Below are 18,502 nucleotides of genomic sequence, written 5' to 3' on the forward strand. Positions count from 1 at the left end.
CCTCCCCTCCCTCCCACCCCCCATCAACCCTCGGTTTGTTCTCAGTTTTTAAGAGTCTCTTATTCTAACCTCTAACCTTTTTGGGGCATGCATTTATTTGAGTTTATCCTCCTTGGAGTTCACTGAGATTTTTAAGTATGCAAGTTTAAATTTTTGACCAATTTGAGGAATTTTTAACCATTATTTCTTAAAACATTTTTGCATCCCATTCTTCTTCCTTTTCTTCTGATATTCCAATAATACAAATATTATACCTTTTGGTATTGGCTTACATATTCTTGAGATTGTATTCATTTTCTTACAATTTCTTTTTTTCCCCCCTCTGATGTACAAATTGGATAATTTCTTTGATCTGTCTACAAGTTCAAGGACTCTTTCCTTTGTCATGTTCATTCTGCTCTCGAGTCCATTTTGGAATTTCTCAAAAATTTCGTTTATTGTATTTTGCAGTTCTAAAGTTTCAGTTGGTTTCTTTTTAAAATATTTTACTTCTCTGCTGAAACTTTTTATTTTTTTATATTCATTTCAAAAGTGCTTTCCCTTACATCTTGGAGTATAGTTATAATAGCTACCTTATGGTCTTTGTCTGATAATTCCAATATCTGTATTGTTTTGGGTTTGATGTCCATTGATTTTCTTTTCCATTAAGATATGTTGAGACGGTTCTGGTTCATCTTGTGTTGAGTAAGTTTATATTGTGTTCTAGACATTTTGGTCATACCCTATAAGTCTTTGTCATTTTAAATCCTATCAAGAATGTTGATATTGTTCATTTCCTTTGGTTTGCTTTAGCAAGCAATCTACTCAGATAAGTTGTTTGCAAGTTCCTACTCACCTTCTGTGTATGGTAGTTCCAATGGTAATTCAGTTTTCAAAGCCTTTGCAGTATTATTTGGATCTTTCCTGTATATATGACACTCAAACACCAATTTGGAATCTAGGTTCAATTCTCAAATTTTGTTGAATCACTTAGACTTAGATCCATTCAGGCACAGTACATGGGTGAGCTCAAAAGTTCATGTACAAAGGTATATGATCATTTTCTTAAGCTCTCTCTTTGCAATAGGCCTAACAATTTCTTGCTTCCCAGGGTCCATCTTCATTTTCCTCTGGCTAGAAAATGGGCATTTTAATTGATCCTTTTTGTTATGCATATGACTATGCTTGCTTCTGGGCACCAGAAGCAAGAGGACAGGGAGAAAACAAAACAACTAGAGTTATCCCACATTCTTAGAACCATCCTTCCTCTAGTTAGAGGGAAGGGTTTCCTTTCTCAGTGATTTGGGTTCCTGTGCAACTACTGTTATTATAACTGCTGCCACTGTCACAGAATTGACTAGTGGTTACTGTGGAAGAGAACAGAAATAAATGAAAGAAAAATGGAAAAGCCAATGTTATGCCCAGAATTCGTGATCCCCAAAGACCACCAGGGAGCCGAGTCTGATGCAAAAGCAAAAGAGCCTTTATTCTAGCTAGCTCGAGCTCAATCCCCTACCTGCACGGACGCAGAGGTGAGATACCAGGGAGAGAGCGAGTTTCAAAAGGACAAAGGTTTTATTGGGGCCTAGGGGCAGTTGGTGAGGTAATGGCTATGGCCTCAGCCGATTGGCTGGGGAAGGGTCTGAGTCCTGTTAGGCAGGTGGGGGGGGGGGGTTACTCAAGAGGAGGAGGTGTGGTCAAGGTGAAGGGCACAGAACAAGATGGAGTCGGCCGGCGTAGGCCCGCCCTTTCACCAACAAGATTTCTACCACTCTCACTCTCTCTGTCTCTCTGGCCCTTAGTGATTCTCTTTGTAACTCTTCAGAAATAGGGATAGTGGGCTTCTCTTGGAGTTCTTATAGTTCACACTCACTACAAAACTTGGAGTTTCTGGCTCTCTTTGAAAGCAAACCCTGAGAGATTCCTCAGAAGTAGAAAGAAAATGAGAAACTCAATGTCAATTTGGTGGCATTTCAAATTCTGGTTTTCTTCCCCAGTATACTTACTATCATTTATTTTTCAAACTCCTCAGATTCTAAAATGCTACTCAATGTATTTTACTTAAATTCAGTGTGTCAGGATGTACTTTCCCATGTCAAATTGTGTCTTAGATTTTTCTAAAATATAGAAGGCCAGAAGTATTTTTCTGTAGTACAAGAAAAAAAAACATATTAAATCTAAACTATACTTTGAGGAAAAAACATTTATTCTAAAACTTTTTTGAAGATTATGTTAGCAAACTAGTTTTTTTAATGTTTTTTTTTATTTTATTTTATTTTAGAAAGGCAGAGAATGAGTGGGGGAGGGGCAGAGAGAGAGAGGGAGATAACAGAATCTGAAGCAGGTTCCATGCTCCAAGCTGTCAGCACAGAGCCGGATGTGGGACTGGAACCCATGAACCATGAGATCATGACCTGAGCCGAAGTCCAAAGCTCAACAAACTGCGCCACCCAGGCACCCAGAGCAAGCTAGTTTTTCATTCTGATGACTGGTCCTTGGGAATTTTGAGATGCAGTACCCTAGGTGTCATGTAATAAGAGGGATCGGTCTTGGCCCCCCATTGGTTTTCATCTGGAGATTATTTGTTTTTTGATAAAGTTTTGATCTAGTTTCCTCAGAGGGACTATTTGTTTTTTGATAAAGTTTTGATCTAGTTCCTCAGAGGACTATCGTCTCAGAGACTTATAGACTTAAGCATCAATTTCAGTTCAGCAGTATTCCAAACTGTCAAGATTGGATTCAGTACTGCCAACAACTATAACAACCCGAACCCAGTCATATTAGTACCAGAAGTATTTAGACTGAGACAATTTTACAATTAGATAGTTCTTATCCAATAAATTCATATCCTCTGCTTACAATCTTATCGGTATTACCAGGGTTCCAAATAATCAAAACACGAATGAAACAAACACAGCTTGAATCCCTATGCTTTCCATTAATGATTATAATACAATCAGCAATAATTTCGTGTTCACTAATCTGCAAAAACATTGTATCTCTTTAAGGAGGGTCTTTAAAAATTGTTCTTTCTTTCCTTTTTTCTTTTCTTTTTCTTCCTGAATTTGAGAACAGAATTCCTTCTTTAAAATAAATAAAAACTTAGCTCAGATTTGTCAAATAAACAGTCATAGTAGGTTAAAGTTTTAGCCTAGGATTTCTAATCAGCACAGCACTGCAGTAATGCCCATAAACCTACCTATCTAATGTCCCTTTGCTGGGTAAAGGGTTTCATTTTTTTCATACACATATGGAGGAAACAAACTCTTAAATATAAAGTCTTTCAAAACAAATAAACAAATATATTTCTGGTGGGGGTTAACTTTCACAGAGATGTTTCTTTCTTTTTTTTCCCATTACTGCAGACAAAAAGAAAAATTTATGATGAAAATCTATCAGTCACAGGAGCCAACCCAGGAGTTCAAGAGAAAAGCATCAGTTAAAACTAGCTATATTTAAAAAGAGTGAAATTTATTATTTGAAAAATTTAGAGCAGAATATGTTACCAAACTAGTATTTTATTCCAATCAATAAGTATCTAATAATATTCTGATAATAAACATTAAAATTATACAGAATTAACTAAACAAAATTTGCAATGCTGAAAGGAAATATTTAGATTTACTTCACACACTGACACTCTCAGTTTATGTCGGTTTACGTGCATATAGTATCCCCTGGCATACATAACAAAGATACACACTGTCACCTTAGAAACAAAACCATTAACGCTTGACTTCCTTTTTATATAAAATTTACTTTAGAAAATATTCTTTACATAAACTAGTCATTTTTTAAATCTTTGGAATTTATTTCTGTTTTTCAGTTACTTCTAGGTTTCCTCTTTAATTTATAATAAGGAAAATATTAAAATTACTTTATAATTAACTAACCTTGCTTTAGAATGATTTCACATGTATTTTACTATAAGTGGACTAATAAAATTGTAAATTATAATAATGACATACTACATTAAGTTAAAAGTTAGGTATCTTCTGTGACCTGAAGAAATCAGTTAAACTTGGGAAAGTGGTGAAATCTCAGTTTTGGTTTTGTTTTGTTTTTAATATGGGGGCTAATGCCAGGACTTTTGAAATGTGGCCATATAATGAATTATTTGGAAAGATTTTAAAATAGTGTCTACCTCCAGGCCCCATACCGACCAATTAAATTGGAGTCTCTGTATCAAGCTTAGGCACTGTATTTTTGTAAAGTTCCTGATGTGATAAATTAGTACATAAATCCAAATAAAATATATAAAGATCATAAATGTCTAGTTTTATATTTGTCTTTTTAAAATTATCATTTCATGAATAGATTATCTTAACTAGTTTAAAAAGTATTATACCTATGTATATATGGTTGTAAGATAATAATACTTCATTTCTTTTTTTTTTTTTTCAACGTTTATTTATTTTTGGGACAGAGAGACACAGAGCATGAACGGGGGAGGGGCAGAGAGAGAGGGAGACACAGAATCGGAAACAGGCTCCAGGCTCCGAGCCATCAGCCCAGAGCCTGACGCGGGGCTCGAACTCACGGACCAGCGAGATGGTGACCTGGCTGAAGTCGGACGCTTAACCGACTGCGCCACCCAGGCGCCCCTATAATACTTCATTTCTTTTGAAGAGAACAGCTAATACTGTTATCCGACAGTATATTTGCAATTAGATCAATATTTGGCCAACTTTGATAACATTAACTGGATGCTCCAAACATACTGAGTATTTGTTGAAAGGCATTGCAATAGGAAATTCATTTATGAATTTCTCCTCTCCAATGCATCCCCCCTCTCTGACCTACCATAGCTACTGTTTCTCATAGTTGGTTACAAGCTAGTGAACAGGGGAGGGCCATGGTTGTACAGTACATATGTATGAAGGTGGGAGGTGGTTCTTCCCAAACTTAGGTCCTAATAGTCCTTCTCACATTGCTAGCTTTATTCTCCCTTTTCTCCAAGAATACAAACCATTATGGCAGTGCTGAGAGAAAGAGAGAGAGAGAGAGAGAGAGAGAAGAAAATGCATCTGTAATACCTACAAGTGTGAGACCTGTAGGAGATATCACACAGGGAGATGAATGCATCTTAAGTAAAACTTGTTTGAAGGGTAGTGGTGTGAGAAAAATAAAGTGAGTTTATAATTATTCTACAGAATCCAACTAGGAAAATAAGCTAGTTCCCAAGGTTCATTAGACTTAAGAGGAATGAGAGATCACTATGAGAAGGAGGATCTTTTATTTGGTGCAATTAAAAAGTCATTCTAGGGGGCGCCTGGGTGGCTTAGTCAGTTAAGTGTCCGACTTCAGCTCAGGCCATGATCTCACAGTCCGTGAGTTCAAGCCCCTCACCAAGCTCTGTGCTGACAGCTCCGAGCCTGGAGCCTGCTTCTGATTCTGTATCTCCCTCTCTTTGCCCCTCCCCTGCTCGCACTCTGTCTTTGTCTCTCTCTCTCTCTCTCTCAAAAATAAACAAACATTAAAATTTTTTTTTTAAAAAAAGTCATTCTTGGAGCACTTAGCTGGTTCAGTCAGTTAAGTGTCCAGCTTGTGATTTCGGCTCATGGTTCACGAGATTGGAATTCGCTCTCTCCCTCTCTCTCTGCCCCTCTTCTGCTTGTACTTTCTCTCTTTCTCTTTGTCTCTCTCTCTCTGTCTTTCTCTAAATAAGTAAATACATATTTTTTCCCTAAAAAAAGTCATCCTTATTAATATCCTACCAATGGTCTGGATTACTGTACTTATTTGAATACTTAGTTGAAATTTGAGCCATGGTACATCAATTAAAATATATAGCAAGGGATATAATTTGCAGTCTCACACTGGAGGTACAAAAATGGCATAGGTTTTCATTTTTGAAAATGGTATAGTTTTTCATTTTTCACTTTTTGAAAATGGAATCAAATTTGACACCTACAAGATTTGATGGAAAATCTTGGTTCCTTTAGTTGCGAATTTGCCTTCGCTCTTCCTAGGGGTCCAGAAATTTGTGGAGGCCTCTTGCTATCCCTAGGAACAGGTCTGTGGTGAACTGTCTTCATCCCCCTTGCCCCGCATCTATGGCCATTTGAGAGCAAGTGGTTTCACTGGCAGCAGCCTCTCCTTTCCATCAATCTGGGGACACCTGGGGACTAGACCAGGTTTCTTTCATGCCTGGGATCTTTAGTGGAGCCACTTGCAGAGGATACATTCCTTCCTTCTCTCAGTCTTATGGAAAGCAGTTTCACCAAGTTGGTTCACCTGCTTTTCCTTCAACCCTTGGAGGCCTTGTCCTTTTTCTGTTAGCACCCTATGCTGCTGTAGGGAAGGAAGAATGTCTTTTTTTTCCACCCTTTTAAGTTCGAGGCCAAAGCCCTGTAACAAAAGACAAATTAACACAATAAAAGCATACATTTTTTTTAATTACAAGTTTTACATGACAGAGGAGACTTCAACAGGAAATGCAGATCTGAAGAAGCAGTTAAACCTGAGTTTTTAATGCTAGGTTTGATGAAGACTGAAAGGTCATGGGGGAATGTGACAAGATAATGAAGGGTATGAGCTAAGAGTAGTAAACTGGGGGCACAGTAAGGCCTATTTCTTTCAATTCCTCTCAGTGTCTTGGAGATAAAGATATATAGGGAAGGCACCTCTCACAGGAGGGTTTTATGACCTCCTTAGGGGAAAGTCAGAAGGTCTTTCCATTTCTCAAATTCTCTCAGCTGAAAATATTTAGTATGCCCAGGTGCCATATTTTGGTGTAAAATGCGCAGTTTTGAATCCCATCACTGCCAAGAACACCAGTGTTTAATAACAAACATATTTAACATTTTTCTGGCACAAGAGAAGCCTAGGCCCCAAGGATTAAAGTTCTGCTTGTCTTTCATGTTGCACAGATCCAATGCGACTCAGGTGGAGAGTGGTAGGCAATCTATTCTCGTGGGTTTTTATAAAATATATTTCCTGGATATTCTATTCTGCCATATTACACAATGCCAATTGAATTCTCAAAGCCATTTGATGTGTTTTGAGACTTTTTAAACAACCAACTCAACAAAGATGGGGAAAGGAGATGGGGAAGCATACTTTTGTCTGACATGGGACAAGATAATTTCGTTTATAATTCTGTTTTTCTCTCACATTGAGCACACTAAACATGACTGTCTAGATATGAGCAGCCCACTATTTATTTGTGTGTAAAAGCATCAGCAATGAAAGAACAAGACAAGACAATGGGAACAGAGATATGCGTGATTGGCTACTCATGCTGGGTCATTGCTGAGGCCGACCTGCATGGAACACGTTGAGTCTTCAGACATGAATTGGTTTGCTAGTGAAACTGCATTTGTTGCAGTCAAAGGAGAGTTGTAAGATAGACAAATCACTAAAATTCTGATTTATTTGAATGAGACATAGATACAGAGAACAATCTTTGCATATGTATATATTAATATATGCATATAGATATATAGAGTGACAAAATGTATAAATCTAATATATCTACTTCAGATATGTAAGTACTCCTTTAATTTTTTTTTATTTGCCTTATCTACAACACCAGTTATTGAAGAGGGTGAGTACTTGCTTAGCCTCTGGTAAATTTCTAGTATGACTAGATGGGCTGATATACTTCCTATAAAAATTCTGCTTCTAACATTTTTTCTTTGCCTTCGTCCGTTTATGATCGGGTATAGTTGCTAATTTAGACTTCCTTGTGGCGCACAATAAATATGAGAGCTCTCAATAAAAGTCTATACGTTTAAATTATATTTTAAAATATAAATGTAAAAGAATAATTATTTTCCTGAGAATGTGATATTATCTTTGGGAAGAATTATAAGTTATTTATTATCCTTATTGGAGTTAATTACATTAATTATTTGTACTGGATTAACAGTGCCAAATGGAAGAAAGTTAATTAATTGAATACGCATTTTTTTCCATTTCTTTCTGTTTCAGTTGATTTATCTTTAGTGAATAAGGATGAAAATGCCATCTATTTCTTGGGCAATTCTCTTGGCCTGCAACCAAAAATGGTTAAAGCATATCTGGAAGAAGAACTAGATAAGTGGGCCAAAATGTAAGTATTATTTCAAAAGCTATCATTTGACATCTCACACAAGGACTTTATTTTTTTTTTCTACAAATTTTTATTTAAATTTCAGTTGGTTACCATGCAGTGTAATACGGGTTTCTGGTGTAGAATTTAGTGATTCATCACTTACATATATATAACACCCAGTGCTCATCACAAGTGCCCTCCTTAATCCCCATCACCTATTTAACCCACTCCCCTGTCCCCCTCCCCTCCAGTAACCGGCAGTTTGTTCTCTACAGTCAAGAGTTTGTTTCTTGGCTTGCCTCTTTTTTCCTCCCTACTATGTTTATCTATTTTATTTCTTTTTTTTAAGATTTTTTTTTATGGTTTATTTATTTTTGAGACAGAGAGAGACAGATCATGAACGGGGGAGGGTCAGAGAGAGAGAGGGAGACACAGAATCGAAACAGGCTCCAGGCTCTGAGCTGTCAGCACAGAGCCCGACGCGGGGCTTGAACTCACGAACCGCGAGATCATGACCTGAGCCGAAGTCAGACGCTTAACTGACTGAGCCACCCAGGCGCCCCTCTATTTTATTTCTTAAATTCTACATATGAGTGAAATCATATGGAATTCTTCTTTGACTGACTTACTTCGTTTAGCATAATATATTCAAGTTCCATCCACATTGTTGCAAATGACAAAAATTCCTCCTTTTTATAAACGAGTAGATTTCCATTGCATCTATATCCTCTTCATTATAGATGGACAGTTGGGTTGTTTCCATAATTTGGCTATCGTTGATAATGCTGCTATAAACATCAGGGTGCATGTATCTCTTCGAATTAGGAAGAACTTTAAAAATCACACTAGGTTATCTAATATTTAGGAATGTATACAATAGACTCCAGGAAGTTTAGGATACAGAGGGACCTTAGGAATCATGTCATTCAATACTCTTATTTTATTAATGACATAACTAAGGATCAGTAAATAAGGTCAGATGACAAGTTAGTGGCAGAGTCAAGAATAACACTTTTACAATATTAGAAAAAAGTCCCTCTCCCAAGTTGATATATCTAAATCATATGTAATCATTTTATTTTATTTTGTGACTAATTAAAGGAGTTAATATTTAGAATTCAATTCAGTATTTTCATGAGTCATTCCAGCTAAATTCTATCACACTGATTTTTATAAATAAGAAAGTAAAAATTATCGAGAGAGAGAAAATAGTGGAGCAGAAGGTACTGCTATCCCCAAACTGAGCGTGCTTACTAAGAAGATACTCTGGGCTTAGCTAAGTAGGTTTGCTCCAACCATGTGGGAATCTGAAATCATATCTGTTTTTTTTTTTTTTCCCCTCCATCTCTTCTGTTCTATTTTTACTCTTCTGCCTATGAAACCCTTCATACCTTCTGCTTCCCTGGATGCTTACCTTTCTTAATCTCAACCTTCTCAATCATGCAGATGATCTCTTCTCCCCAACTGCCCATTGCATTAATAATCACTGCTCTGGGATAAGTAGTTTAGAGGTATCTATTTTCATTGGCTTCATATTCTCAGCCATATTATAAATTCCTTTAGGGAAATAACTTAATCCTATGTGCTTCTTATCCTTCCTCAGTAGTTACTGATAAAGCTGAAACTAAAAATACTTTAAAAATACTTTTAGCTATAAAAAATGTAACATTCTTTTTACAGCTTATTTATTTAGTTTTGAGAGAGAGAGAGCACAAGTGGGGCAGGGACAGAGAAAGGGAGAGAGAGAGAATCCCAAATGGGCTCCACACTGTCAGTGCGGAGCTGATGCGGGGCTTGAACCCATGTACCATATCATGACCTGAGCTAAAGTTGGACACTTAACTAACTGAGCCACCCAGGAGCCCCCCAAAATTTAATATTATTTTTAAATTGTTTAATATTTACACTATTAAAAACAAGACCTGTGAAAAGGTGCTCAATATCACTCATTGTCAGGGAAATGCAAATTAAAACCACAGTGAGATATCACCTCTTACCTGTCAGAATGGCTTGAATAAAAACATAAGAAAAACAAGTGTTGGCAAGGATGTGGAGAAAAAGGACCCTTCACGCACTGCTAGTGGGAATGCAAACTGTTGCAGCCACTGTGGAAAACAGTGCAAGGGTTCCTCAAAAAATTTAAACTAGAATTACTGTATGATCCAGTAATTAATTCCACTATTGAATATTTGCCCAAACAAAACAAAAACACTAGTTTGAAAAGATGTGTGCATCCCTATGTTTATTGCAGCGTTGAGTACAATAGCCAAGATACGGAAGCAACTCATGTGTCCATCCATAGATAAATGGATAAAGATAAAGATGATGTTTTATATATATATATATATATATATATATATATATATATAGTCCATTTTTAATATTTTTCTTCATTTTAAAAAAAATTCAAGTATAAATAACATATGGAGTTCATTAGTTTCAGGTATACAATATAGTGATTCAACAATTCTATATTTTAGTCAGTGCTCATCACTATAAATGTGCTCTTAATCCTCCTCACGTATTTCAGTCATCCCCCCACCATCTCCCTCTGGTAACCATCAGTTTTTTTCTCTTTAGTTAAGAGTTTGGTTTTTTGGGTCTCTTTTATTTTCCTTTGTTCATTTGTTTCTTAAATTCCACAACTGATTGAAATTGTATGGTATTTGTCTTTCTCTGACTGACTTATTTTACTCAGCATTGTACTGTCTAGAGCCACCCACATTGTTGTAAAGGACAAGATTTCATTCTTTTTAGGATGATGAATCATCCTAAGCGATTCAGTGAATCGCTTTTTTGTTGAGTACTTTTGCGTGCCCATGAAAGAAACTTTTCCTGTTAATCTATCTCATATCAATCAAATCAATCAACCTGCAGGCCCTCAACCAAAAGGATGTAAACTAATAGAGGAAAAGTTTTCCTCCCAACAGAAACTTAGCTGGAAAAGTCCAGAGTAAAATTTTAAGCTAAACATTTAGGACCAAAGAAATAATGAACACTTTTGAGATCAAAGATGGGCAGTGAGATAGGATAGAACACGATTTTGATCATGGCCCTCAAACACCACTGACATCCACAGGGCAACAGGGACCCTGATGTTGACTGGGCCACCACAATTTAAAGCAAAAAGACTAGGACCACCTGGATGGCTCAGTCGCTTGAGCGTCTGACTCTTGGATTTGGCTCAAGTCATGATCTTGCAGTTTGTGGGTTTGAGCTCCACAACAGGCTCTGCACTGATAGCATGCAGCCTGCTTGGGCTTTTCTCTGCCCCTCCCCTGCTCCTTCTCTCTCTCTCACTCTCTCAAAATAAACAAAATAAAAAATAATAAAGCAAGAAGGCTAAATAAAACAAAACAAAGACAAAATAAAACAAACTAGCTACCTCATCTTTTACTCAGAAGTCTTTTTAAAATTTAGTTGACATTGCTTGAAGCATTAATAATGCACCTCCTTTCTGAATCATCTAATGAAAAATAGGTAGAAGGGCTTAAGAGTATGTAATTTTCCATTGTCACAAGGTAAAATATAAAATTTAAAATCAACAACAATAGAAGGGTGTTATGACATAAAGACACTTCCCTGGAATACAACTTTAAAGTCTTGAAAACAATCAACCAGTCTCCTAGTAAAGTACGGTAATCATAGCAGATGAACAGGACAGCAGGGCAGAATCTTTTTTAAATTCCTAAAGGATAAAAATGCACAGCCTTGCTGAACGAATATCCAGGGGGCAAGGACACTCTAAAGTTCAAATCCAATCTAATTCTCTGCTCTCTTTTATATTAGGGCCAAAAATGAATATTAACCATTTTTATTAACTATGACCCTCATTTTTTAAATACTAAACCCTGCTAGTGCAAAATGCTTCCAAATGTGGTGATATTTACTTTTCAATTTATGCATACAAGTTATGCAGATAAAGTTATACAGGCTTAATAAATTATGTAAGCCTCTATGATTTTTGCTTTGAGTTGTGAATTTATATTCTTAACCACTGAAATTAAGAACTTTGCAATGTTACGGGGTGCCTGGGTGGCTCAGTAGGTTAAGCGTCTGACTCTTGGTTTCAGCTCAGATAGTGATCTCTTGGGTTTGTGAGTTCGAGCCCCACATTGGGCTCTGTGCTGGCAGCACGGAACCTGTTTGGGATTCTCTCTCTCTACCTGTCTCTCTGCCCCTTATGCACTCACACTGTCTCTGTCTCTATCAAAATAAATAAATAAACTTAAAAAAAAAAAAGAACTTTGCAGTGTTATCTAATGCCTGTGGTACTAGCACAGGCAGTGTTAAAATAAACTTGAAACAGAGGCACTGTTACCAATATGAAGGACCAGTGGCATGAAACTGAAGAAAGAAGAAGACAGAGTTTCCATGAGAGCCAAATGTCTTGCTCAGAATTCTTATCTGATTTGGTTTCATTTTCCTGCATTTTTTTCCTGACTTTCAGGTTTGGCTTCCCTTCATATCTATTTTGAGATTCTAATAATCAGAATATATTTTTAAAATATTTCTAATCATTTTCAGGATGTTCTCCCTAAGTCTAGTGTTTCTTAGGCTGCTGTTTGTTCACATGCTTTTAATTTAAGTAATCTTCTTGCCACTATGGTGGGCTGTTGGTCTATTCACTTGTCTGGCTTCTGCTTGTGTTTTTGTACTAAATACCCCCACATATGTTTGGTTTGCCTCTAGGTCCAGGGCCTCCCATTATTGTGGTGAGTTTTTCTGATTATCTGTTTCTCTTCACCTTCTCCAACCCCACTTCAGCCCTACTTCTTAGCTGATAACCAAATCAGGCCAGTGCCTTCTTCTCTTCTTGACCAGTGGAAGACTTCAAGAAGGACTGAGTCAAAGAGAACTACACAGTTCCTAAATAATGCAAAGTGAAATTAGTTTCTTAACAGGAAAAAATATATTAAAAAATTATAATCTTAGCAGTAACTAAAAATTACAGTACTTAGCCTAAGTGAGATATTGCTCTGGGATATTGATACCAAGTCTGACTGGCCATTTATGACATATAAGGTAGGAAATGCCACTTGGCTTATGGCTATTATTGTCCGTATCTCTATCTTTTACATCCTATCACAGACTTAGTACCTACCTATCTACAAAATAAACCATCACTGGCGATAAGGCAGCCTGATTTTTATAATTCATAGGGCTACCATCTTTGATTAATTCTGCTAAAGGAAAGTCAAGAATAGAGGCACACTTAGAAATATTTTTGGACCAGGGTGCCTGGGTGGCTCAGTTGGTTAAGCGTCTGACTTCAGCTCAGGTCATGATCTTGCGGTCCGTGGGTTCAAGCCCCGCTTCGGTCTCTGTGCTGACAGCTCAGAACCTGGATCCTGTTTCAGATTCTGTGTCTCCCTCTTTCTCTGACCCTCCCCTGTTTGTGCTCTCTCTCTGTCTCAAAAATAAATAAATGTTAAAAAAATTTTTTTTAAAAAGAAATATTTTTGGACCTAACTGATTTCTTCTAAAATTTTAAGTTATTCAAGACAAAACAATGAAAATAATGCACTTACCTCTGTGGATTTTGTTTAACTTCTAATTATGGCTGCATGCGATTTTTAAAGTAGATTAATAACACTTTACTTGGGAGAATTATTTCTGCTTTGTGAAATGACAGCATTTAGATATTTTCAACATTCTGAAATAGAAAATTTTTATGATTATTTGTCTCATTTCACATATGATAATTTATTATCAGAAATGGGGCTATAACCATAAGAAACAGCATTAATATGCTTGAATACTGTGGATTGGCCAGAATTTTTTTAGAAATTTAAAATTACATATTTATGTATTATGGATTTACTAATGGCCCAGATTAAAGGAGAATAACATGGGTTAATAATCATAGTGGGAAAGTTTGGCTAGACGAAAAAGATATATCCATCCCAAAGAGCACACTGTAAGTTGAGAAATGTATATTAGGTCTCTAAGATATAATCACAATACTTTAGGTTTTTTTTCATTGTCATATCTACTAGGTATATGGTTTTCTTTCTTTTTCATAGGGGCAAAGACTTGACCCAGTTTGTGTCTTTATGGGGATTCTTCTAAGACCTGTGACATTTTAGGTCGACTTATTTAAGAAAATAGCCCACTGAATTTCACATTAGGAACAAACCGCCTAGCGTTCAGACAATGCCTGACTTGACATGGCAATGTGTACAGGGAGGGTGCTGGTGACACACGTGGGAGAGGCATGCTCCTGCCGACACTACAGTTTCATTCAATTCAAGTGTTTCTGTAAAAAAAAAAAAAAAAAAGTGTATTCTAGGAGAGAAAAATGCTCTCCCCCTACATTCAACAACTGATCTATAAAATAAACTGACAACACACAGATTAATAAGAAATAATAATTAATATTTATTAATTGTTAATATTATCATGAGAGCATGGCAGGAAAAAAAGTGAAAACCAAAAAAAAAAATCGGTGACATTTGAGAGCTTATATCATTTTAAGAGGGGAAGAGGAGGAAAATGTAGGCCACATAGAGGAGAATAAATTATTTTTAGGAAGGATGTAAAGCACTTAGAAGGATAGATGGGAGACCTGAGAGTTTGTGACAAAGTCATCTGGGTGTGGTGTTGACTTGTAGGCTCCTCTCTGGAAAAAGAGTCAAGCTTCCCTGGTTGATGAAATTCCTGGGGAAGGATTGATGATAGTTGAGTTCCCTTGGAGGACCTGTCTTTAGGCAGATGGGGGAGTTCAGAGGAATCTAGTCCCTACACCTGCTGTTCATCAGGTGCCTTCAGCTCAAGGTATTCTTTATGCCAAAGAGGCAAATTTTAGTGTGGCATAGTCTGCCAGCCTTTAGCATGAATAAGAAAGTACATGGAATTACATGTTACAAAGATTTTCCTGACATCTGTGTTGGCCAATCATTAATGTCTTATTTATTTACTCATGGGCGGGGCTGGGAGGAGCTTTAAAAATCTGGGCTAATTTTTACTTTGTAGGATGGTTAAAGCATGGTCCTATTTCAAAGAGGATCCACTATTAACTTCCTAATAGGCTTTTATGTCCTGAGATCTAATTTCGTGAGCAGATAGCACTCCATAGACATCTCAGAGAGCACCTCACTCAGGGGGAATGATTTATGCCTCAATGGGGAGTGAACTGTTTGCCACGCTCTTTTCCTTTCCAGCACTTGTAAAAGAACATTCCAACTGTGCTGCAAGTATTTTAGGCAGTTTTGAATGAGAGCAATACCATCGTTTTCTCTGATACATATGTTTAAACTTGCACTGTAATCTACATCAACTCTTTATAAAGACAGGCCACTTTAGTTGGAGTTTATTGGGGTAACAAATTCCTAAATACATTTCACTACCCCAGGCTAGTAGACTGACAAAATGAAGAAGCAGACTCTGTGTGTGATATTTTAAAGGGGGAGAGATGGCAAATGCATTGCAAGAAGAAACATACTCTTAAAGATTATTGCCACGGTGTCTACCAGAGTGAGAAGTAGGTGGCATAATATTCTGAGATATAAATTCTCTGAGGCAGAACATAGAATTTTACTACCTAAATGTAATAAGATGTATTGTGCTATCAGCAAGGCCACGGAGCTCTGTGTGATTAAAATAAAAAAGGATCCAAGTATCTGCCTTTAACTACCATTTAATGATAATGATTTTTGTCTTTAGCATTTATATTGGAAGTCAAGAGAGGCAAGCTGCAGGCTATGTATATAATATGAATAATAGCTAGCAATTGCCCTTCTCTTCCTCCTCAGTTCTTACAGTCTCTGTTTATCCTCAAAGAAAGTCCTCTTCCCTCATGTCAGTTTATACGGTAATCAAAATATTAGTTTAAAAACTGCATTGTAACCCACATGCCCAAGAAGGGAGTTGTAGCATTAGATTTACGTTAGGGAATAGTCAGAAAAAGGGTGTTACATGTTATTCCATTGCAAGCCTTTAAGGTACATATTGCCACCCATTTACTTTTGCTTTTACAGGCCTTATCAGCTTCTAATACATATAGTGTTATAACCAGTGGTGACCTGGAATTGGCTGTGACCAGGCAATGAAAACCAGTCATTAGATATTCAGGAATTTTGTGGATGCCAAGAAATGGACCACAGGGAATATTCACACCGTCAAATCAACAAAAGCTAAAAACAGGTGTCCTTTCCTCTTGTTATCTCCCTCCTCTCTCAGGGAGAAAAAAAAAATTCCCCATATCCTTCTGAATTCTTAGCTGAGACCCCTATAATAAAAGATCAGCAAGAGAAAAAAAACCCCACATTTATTAGCATGTATACCTTACGTACACATGGGAGACACTTGCGGGGGAAAAGAACTCCTCGCAATGACTTAGAATTCAGGCTTAAATCCTATCTTAATAGGGAAAGAGGAGGAGGATAAGAGGAGAGGCCACAGAGGAGAGAGTAAGTGATTTTCGGGAAAGATGAAAGAGCCCTTAGGAGAATAGATAAAAGATAGAATAGATTGTGACAAAGCCCAACTGGATGTGGTGTTGACTTCTAGTCCCCTTTCCTGTGACAAGAGTCAATCTTTTCTGGTTGATGAAACTCCCAGGGAGGGGATTGATGACAGCTGAATTCCTTTTGGGGATCTGTCTTCAGGCAGATAAGGGAGTTCAGGGAAAACCTCTCCCTGTATTGGCAGTTTTTGTTTGTTTGTTTGTTTTTTAAGCCTGCAGCTCAAGATAATCAATACACCACAGCGACATGTTTTGGGGGGACATATTCTGCCCCCTTCACCTCTGACAGCATGTTTACCACGTCACCACTGCCAGCTCACTGGATTTCAAGCATAGATCTGATATGCCCCGATTCGAGAGACCCCCCGAAAACAAACCACCAGAGTCCGGAGCCAAAGCCAAGCGGCAAGGGTCGTTTATTGCAGGTTCGAACCCGGTCCTCGCGCACTCGTCGCCGTGACGCAAGAGGCCCCGAGCAAGGATCTTACAGCTTCTTTTATAGACAGGCACAAACAAGTTAGGGATTTTTTTGAGGTTACAGAGTTGTTTTAGGCTGACATTTAAATTTGAACGCTCAGCAGAACTTGATTGGTTCCCGCCTTTATTTCAAACCATTCAGCAGAACTTGATTGGTTCCCGCCTTTATGTCAGACTACCACCGGGCACGCCCTGGCTGGTTTCGGGAACCGCGGGGGAAGGGAAAGATTTTTCTTTGCAGTTGTGAGTACACCTGGTAACTTTTCTCTTAGCCTCTCAGATCCAGGCACAGACCGCACTACACAAAACATACATGCCTTTCCTACAACTTTATGCAGTCTTTAGATTCCTAAAGAATTAAGGACAGTCTAATTCAGAGTTCCCTAAGGCACAAGTTTGAAACAGCACATGAAGTCACTCCCTACCTTGATTCTTTGTTTCAATTCCTTTCTGCGTATTTCAAAAGTATTTGCCTTCCTCATGTGATGGAAACTTCTTGAAAGTTAAAGTTCTCTTAGGCATTTTGTGTTTTGTCATTATGCCTAACGGGGATATTTACTTACTAGAAGAATAAAATTGAGCTATAATATGGTAGATGTAATTGGTAGAAAACAGGTCAAGATACAGTGTTTGCTTTGATTATTGCCAAGTTTATTTATCTACTTAAAATGTCATCATGAGTGTAGTCATGTTATATACACTCTTATTTAGTTTACAGATTGTAGCTGTATTTAAAAACTGAATTCGTAATCATTTTAATCTTTAGCCTCAAAAAATAGTAGCTATGTTTTAGCGTAGAAACTACTTACTATATGCTTACAGGTATACAAGTAGAATGTTCAAATAGTCTTGAAATTTTCAAATAAAGAAGAAAAGGAACATCTTAGATGCTAAAATAGAGAAAAAAATGGAATAGTACATGGGCAGTCTCAAGTACCCTCCAAGAAACTAATAATGTTTATATCCCTTTCCAATTTCAGGGGAGCCTATGGTCATGAAATAGGGAAACGTCCTTGGATTACAGGAGATGAGACTATTTTAGGCCTTATGAATGACATTGTAGGTAAGTACAAAATGGATTTTTCCCAAAAGAATCATAAAGGCATTACCATTTAGATATAAACCTAGATTATAAAGTAAAAATCTTATTGAAGAACATCCTGATTTTCTATTTTAACCCAATAACGTAAAGAGTGAGGATACCTTTGAGACCTGGTGGCTATAGAGAACATAACTGGGTTATTTAGTACAGAAGTAAAATAGTTTATTATTTTTTCTTGTGTATTTTAACAGTAACATTTACTCTCCAATAAAAAACACATGCATTGTATTTATTTGTAATTAAATAAATCTCATAAAAATCAACTTAAATTTTCTAATACTTCATTATACATGATAAAGTAAACACTAACCTTTACATGCTAAAATCCTAAAATGCCAAGCAGGGTTTGGCTTGTTTCAGTTTGATCCATGGTGATAAATTTCAAGTTAAGCTGAGAATTATTAGAAATAATACGGTTGATGCTGTTCTTTGGTTTATG

General features: G+C 37.0%; 1 protein-coding gene across 1 annotated transcript in view; it reads left to right on the forward strand.

The window, feature by feature from the left end:
- Positions 1 to 18,502, forward strand: part of KYNU (kynureninase) — a 110,576-nt gene that overhangs the window by 13,674 nt on the left and 78,400 nt on the right. Inside the window, 2 exon segments of the mRNA XM_030326644.1 lie at positions 7,915 to 8,035; positions 17,942 to 18,024. Coding sequence (XP_030182504.1) covers positions 7,915 to 8,035; positions 17,942 to 18,024 — 204 coding nt within the window.

This window comes from Lynx canadensis, chromosome C1, assembly GCF_007474595.2.
Source record: "Lynx canadensis isolate LIC74 chromosome C1, mLynCan4.pri.v2, whole genome shotgun sequence".
NCBI lineage: Eukaryota > Metazoa > Chordata > Mammalia > Carnivora > Felidae > Lynx > Lynx canadensis.